The 7,008-nt window shown below is 32.1% G+C and overlaps 1 protein-coding gene across 7 annotated transcripts in view; it reads right to left on the bottom strand.

Moving 5' to 3' along the window:
- Positions 1–5,262, bottom strand: part of snx12 (sorting nexin 12) — an 18,301-nt gene extending 13,039 nt beyond the window's left edge. For 3 of the 7 annotated variants that reach the window (XM_073934346.1, XM_073934345.1, XM_068215813.1), the window contains exons 1-3: positions 4,892–5,240; positions 4,344–4,439; positions 465–589 (exon numbers count right to left, since the gene is read on the bottom strand). In XM_073934346.1, coding sequence (XP_073790447.1) covers positions 465–589; positions 4,344–4,439; positions 4,892–5,056 — 386 coding nt within the window. In that variant the 5' untranslated portion in view covers positions 5,057–5,240. 7 annotated transcript variants of the gene reach the window in all.
- Positions 5,263–7,008: the final 1,746 nt, after the last annotated feature.

Below are 7,008 nucleotides of genomic sequence, written 5' to 3'. Positions count from 1 at the left end.
GTCTCATCTCGTGAATCAAGTCTCATTTTGTGGGATGTCTAATTACACCATTAGTAATCAGCGTCAATGTTACAATATATGGTTCTTTGCCTGATTAAAAGTTAAATGCTCTCACAGTTGAAAAAGTGTTCACAGCGGAGTGTTTTGAGAACAGCGCTGGCATTTTCAGCTACACAAAAATGCTTCGGTGGACATGACTTAGTGTACATTTATACAATGAAAAACATTTGTTTTAAAGGTTTGCATTTTCAGGCTCACATAAATGCTTTTTTGTTGTATTTTTGTTTTGCTGTGAGGTCAAAATACATTAAAACATAAAAAAGGCTTTTTTGTGTTAAATATGATGTCATTTTAACACCCCTTTAAAAGAGGACAACAAATTGTGTGTAATCATTCTTAAAATATTGATAATGTTCTTGATTCTGCTGTTGCTCTAAATTTAGAGCATGATTTTGATGGCTAACCTGTTGATGAACTGTTCCAGCCCAGCTCGTCTCTCCTCAATGAAGGACTCCTCAAAAATGCCCTCATCTCCACGGAAAGGGAGCTGTCTCTTCAATGCCTTTCCAGGCAATGGAGGCACAACAATCTAGGAATACATTACATACATTTTAAAATAAATTACTCTATAAAACCTAGTTAGCCTAGTAAATAATTTATAAATCAATTTTAAGGCCTCTAAATCATCAAAAATCTGCTGGAAAACCTGTTGCTGTGCACAGACACTTCGGTTTTAGTAATCGTTTAGTAAAATTCTAAAAAACATCCTCCTTATAGGTCATGGCACACAATTCTAATTTGCAGTGAAATCTTTATCTTGACTAAATACAGTTTTCAGCATAATTGATTACACCCTATTTTGAAAAATTTTTTTGTATCCATTTCTTAGTAAATATTGGTTATATATTTTGGTACATTTATACAAAACAGATTTATTAAACAGATATATTATTTTAGTCACAAAACATCTTTCAAAATGGAAAAATACATTTAAATCCATGCAAAATATTGCAAAAACAATTAAGAAAATTTACTTTTTTTTTGTTTCTCTTGACTTTTGCCATTTTTGAAAATGGTATTTAATAACATAAATTTGCGCTATTATTTTTTGAACCATTATTGTAAGTTATTTTGTTAGATAAGCTCCACATTTAGCTTCAGTGCAGACTAATCTGATGTACATGCACAAATAAAATATTGTAAAGCAACTTTTTGAAAAAATGAATTTAAATGAGAGATTTGTAAGGGATGTACTCATATGCTGAGCCCTGTACACATCATTGTAACATTTTTTGTTAATAGTACGTCATGAACTCTGGATTAGGTTAAGCAAAAGTATTCAAGTGGCAAAAAAGTGCTTACTGTACGCTGACCCTTGCATATGCTTTCAAAATTTAACTATATGATTGATTTTACATTGACTTGATTATTCATAACTTCTTAAAACATCATATTCCATTAGATACAAAATGGGATGATCGTTTCATCATTGTTGTAGTGCATTGCATTGTTTAATAAAACTGACAGCTTCGAGAATAAAACTACACATCTAAACACATTATCAATGACTACAACACATTATTAGATTTTATAAGGATTTTATGCAGGTAGTACAGCATACTGTTAAAAACTAGCCTTGATTTACGTTCATGATACACCTATACAAGTCAAGGATAAAAAAGAAGAAGCTTTCAGCTAGGGCTGCATGATAATGGGAAAAACCACACATTGCAATATTTTTATTTTATGCAATTTATATTGCATTATTATTCAAGACATCTTAAATAATCATTTTAGACTGATCAGGATGATTTTGAAGGAGAGTTCATCTGCATGAAATATAATAAACAAATTATAAGCAGAGACAGATGAAATATACAAATTAAGTAAAACAGTATACAGGTATAGAAATGAAATAATAAAATGTACAACAAAGCTGTCTGTTCTTCATTGTGTAAACGATTAAATAGAAATAATCTTTTTTAAAGCTACAAAAAGGTAATAATTCCTTCTACCTAAATGCTTTAAAACTGCTTAAAATGTTTAAACAGGCCTTAAAAAATAAGCTACTGATAAACCTTCACTTTATTATGGGTAAAATGAAATTACTACATTTATAAAAAACAATGTATTGTGCAGCCCTACTTTCACCTTACTTTTTGGTCATGAAGTCAGAAACTAAAACTGAAGTGTTTTTTCAGGTGTGCCTTCTATATTTTCACAATATCATATCCTTGATATTCATCAAAAAAAAAAAAAAAAAAAAATCTGAGTTTCTGCAGGTTCTATGAAGGTTTGTTTGCATTGTATTGCCATGCCAGCTTCTATTTTCATGGATCGAAAATACCATGGTAAGGCCTTATGATGGTAAGAAGACTTTAAGGCCAAGTAAAGAATACTTGATGAATAATTTAAAATAAATAAAATGTGAAAAACAGCTTAGGCTTTTAAATAACTTCAACCGTACCTTCTGATCACAATGTAAACAATCAATTGTTTTCCTCAGTGTCTTTGTCTTGTTTTCAATTATAAATGTCTAAAGATTCTTAAAATAAAGACATTTTTATTTGGAAAGCAGAACTGCATGATATAGAATGTCTTTTACATCACATAAATGCCTTTTTAATTTTATAATTTGTTTACGCTCATTACAAAACAAAAAGTGCACGCAATATTTAGTGACATGATTTTATTAATTTCATGTTGTATACAATCAAACAAATTATGCATGAACATATCTCTCTATAAAAAAATCTTTATACTTTATACAAATGAAACTGTATAATTTTGTGTTCGTAAGTGCTGCTAAAATGGAAATGTATGGTTCAGCACAGGAGAAAAAAAAACAGAGAAAATATCCTTTAAAAACTTGTATTGTATAATATATAGAATTACAATCAACAGACACAAATTGACAAAACATTATTAGTAAGTGTACTCAGGATGTTTTCGTTCCATTAGACGAAACAAGCGTACATCTTTTTGCCAGTAATGTTTCACATTAAAACTACGGCTGCATGATATTGGAAAAATCTGACATTGCAAGAATTTGTTTTGATGCGATATATGTGATATGAATACAATTTCACCAGATGACTTGAATAACAACTACTTGTGAAAAAAAATCATTTATTTAATTGGTTGGGGAGATTTTGTAAGGGTGTAAATCATGTAAAAAAATTATTACAAGAATAATTACAATAAAGCAAAGATCAAAGTAAAATTAACAGTGCTTTATGGTTTTTATAAGAGTCAAACAGTCAAACTTCATTGTATTAATAATTCAGCAAAATTCTTCTTCATTAAAGTTAAAAATGCTTTACATTATTGTGCCTGAATGCTTTACACTTTCTTGAAATGCCTTTAAAACACATGCAAATGATAGTCTCACTCTGTTATGGTTATACTATGCAATGACGAGGCCCACACGAAATCTAAGCACGCAGAAATCCACAGATTTTTATCCCATCATTGAGTCTATATATTTATTCAGCTTTAAATTAACTTCAGTATTATTATTAACAAATTTGTAAATGTTCACTTGATTTATTTACAATACAGCTTGTAAAGGAATATTTTCTGTCTTTTAGTAGATAGGTTATATGAGAGACTTGCTTTGTTTGCCAAATAAATATATCTAATTGGATTTTCATTGTAAACATTGAAGTTAAAAATATATTCTTTTTGTTTCATATATTAAGCTTTTAGTTATGATACTTACAAAATAAATCCACATAAATCTGCAGATTTTGTACAAAAATCTGCACAGAAATAGCTGAAAATGTCTGCAGATTCTGTCTGGCCCTGGCAATGACTCCACAAATCTCATGTATTCTCAATTGATGATCGATGTGCAATGTTAATCCTAATTTAATATTGCATATTGCACTGTGAATATTGCAAACACTCACATTGCGATATCAATGCTGAAACAATATGTTGTGCAGCCTCAACTAAAACCTTAAGCTGCATAAAGGCTAATCAAGACATTTAAGACACAGAAGCAAATATGGTTTTTAATGTTTTGTCTATTGCAACTGGAAGGGCATCCGCTGCATGAAATATGTGCTGGATGAGTTGGTGGTTCATTACGCTGTGGCGACCCCTGATTAATAAAGGGACTAAGCTGAAGAAAATGAATGAATGAATGAATGTTTTGTCAAAATTAAGAAAGGCTTACATCTCAAGTACATTTCAGATTAATTTACAGCCTGCAGGGTTTTTTTAGTATATATTGTAACTATCTACACTAAATGGGATATTCAATTGTTCAACTAACGTTACCAACCATTTGTTATAATGACATTTTATACTGCAGGATGTTTCCTGCACGGATGTCATACCTTGCTGTCTCTTTCCAGCTCGTTCTTCAGCCACTCGAAGTCGCTGTATCTTCGTCTGACAACCGACTCCTTCAGTTTAAAAATGGGAAGATTTGTCTGCATTTCAATGGAGAACGCAGAATAAATCATTACATTAGCATCGGTCGATGATAAAACTGTACACAATACGCTTTCTCGAATACATCTAATACACTACATTAATAAATTGATACAAGTGTAACAATAACGCATCAAATTATACATTTTATGACATGCAAAACAACAGCTCGACAGTAAATGTTGCTGAAGGACAGAATAACAACAACAGCCAAATAAGCTCAATGTCTATCCGACAGGCTGCCTAAATCAGACATGCGCACTAAGAACAACGAATTTAGACAAAAATTTTGCAGTTCTATCAAATATAACCCGCTTTTGTGAAGCTTCACAGTCTTTAAGTTCGAATGGGGTGTTAGTTAGCATGTTAGCTCGCAGGCTAACTAATGGTTAGGCCGAACCGAGCCGCAGCCTCTCCGGAACAAACACACAATTACGGTTATTCGGCCTACCCTCATCCGGACTTCGTAGGTGGTGAAGCGATTACGACCGACTCCTATAGTCTGCGGGTCGTACACGTCGATTTCCAGAAAGTTGCTGGGAGGGCCGTAGGCGTCCGTCAGATCCTGCGGTTTGGAGTTTAACCGGCGAGTATCGGCCACTGTGGCTTCGGACATCTTCGAAGACTTCTTGCAGACTAACTACGTCGAGGTGTAGTCTTGAGCACGTACGAATGAGATGGTTTTGGTTAAGACATTAAATCGACGTTGGTGAAAGTGGGCTAGGTACTTCTTCGAATGTAAAACTTGGATGCGTCCACTTCAGCAATGCCACAGGAAATCCTGCGCTTCTCCCCGATGCGATGATATGTGCAGCAGTTTGGGAGACCTACTTTATGACCCGCCTATTTTTACTGAGCTATCCAATAGATGGTCTGTTTTTTGATGATTGACAGGAGATTGACCTATCAGGTTTGAGATAAACTTGAAAGGGTGGGCTCTTCAGGGCTCCCTGCATTTTTTACATTTCAGGATTTTAAAATCAAATCCATCATCAGATTTTATTTTTAAAACACTTTCTAAAATTTTAGTACACATTAGTGGATCTTTTTGTATTTTAAATATCACATACTCAGGATGAACAGTAAAAGTTTAGTAGGCATTTAATATGGCTTATAGTTAATGTATCTTTCAATATAAATCAGCTTTATTATATTGAGGTACTATGATAGATTTGATTATATTTTATTATAAATACTATTTTAGAAGCATATCTGTTCATGTTAGTTGAATTACGTGAAATAATATTTAATTTGCATTATTGATATCAACAGTTGTATTTTTATGCAAAAATAATGACCTATTATAAAAACATGCTTTAGAAGTAGCCTAATTTTTATGTTAACTAAAGTGAACAAATGACAACTGAATGCAAATAATTGTAAATCTTAGTTTTTAATTATGTTTAAATGTTTCATAATGTGTATGTATTTGTTTGTTTATTTATTTATTTATTTATTTATTTATTTATACCTTTATTCATTCATTCATTTTCTTTTTGGCTTAGTCCCTTTATTAATCAGGGGTTGCCACAGCGGAATGAACCACCAACTAATCCAGCATATATTTTACGTAGCGGATGCCCCTCCAGCTGCAACCAATCACTGGGAAACATCCATACACACTTATTCACACATATACACTATGGACAATTTAGCTTACCCAATTCACCTATAGCACGTGTTTTTGGACTTGTGGGGGAAACTGGAACACCCAGAGGAAACCCAAACATGGGCAGAACATGCAAACTCCACACAAAAATGCCAACTGACCCAGCCAAGACTTGAATGCTTGAGCCAACAGCCTTATTTATTTATTTAATCTTAACATTAATTACATCATTTCTGATAGCCTTAATATGCAGATTAGAATTTTTTTTCAGTTTAGATGAGATATTATCTATTGTTAATCATTTTTCTCTCTCAAATCAATGTAATCACAATGATTATTAATTCATTTCCAAATGGATTTACAATTTTTTGAATTTACAATTCTTTACATACAGATCTGTTGTGAGTTTGTGTGTCACCCTGCATTCTCATGCTGCAGTCACACTAGAGTTTGTGCCTGCGAAATTCTGTGAAAAAGGGCGAGATTAAACAAGATGATTAGACATTTTAAAAAGCAAGCGATTAGTCCATATTATAAATTTCTGTCCAGAGAGGTCATGTTTTGACCCTTGATTGGCTCTATATAAGCTCTATATAAATGTAAGGAATTATTATTATTATTATTATTATTATATTTGTACATATGTATATATACATAATTAAAAATATTTTGCCGGTTAATTTGGCGGTTCATTCCGCTGTGGCGACCCCGGATTAAGGGACTAAGGCGAAAAGAAAATAAATAAATGAATGAATATTTAAAAATACACTAGAAATGTGCTGTGACTATAGAAACAACAAACTTCAAATTCAATGTGATTTTTCACTGTAGATTTTTTTCATCTGTAGTTCTTTCCTTCATTGTTCAGTTTGTTTCGTCTTTATTACTGATATTCATATCTACTTTTTGTTTTAAATATAAGCTTGTAATGTGATGTTTCTTCTCATACACTGCAGAAA

This window comes from Danio rerio, chromosome 21, assembly GCF_049306965.1.
Source record: "Danio rerio strain Tuebingen ecotype United States chromosome 21, GRCz12tu, whole genome shotgun sequence".
Lineage (NCBI taxonomy): Eukaryota > Metazoa > Chordata > Actinopteri > Cypriniformes > Danionidae > Danio > Danio rerio.
The sequence above is the reverse complement of the archived record's forward strand: the minus strand, read 5'-3'. Positions and strand labels throughout refer to the sequence as shown.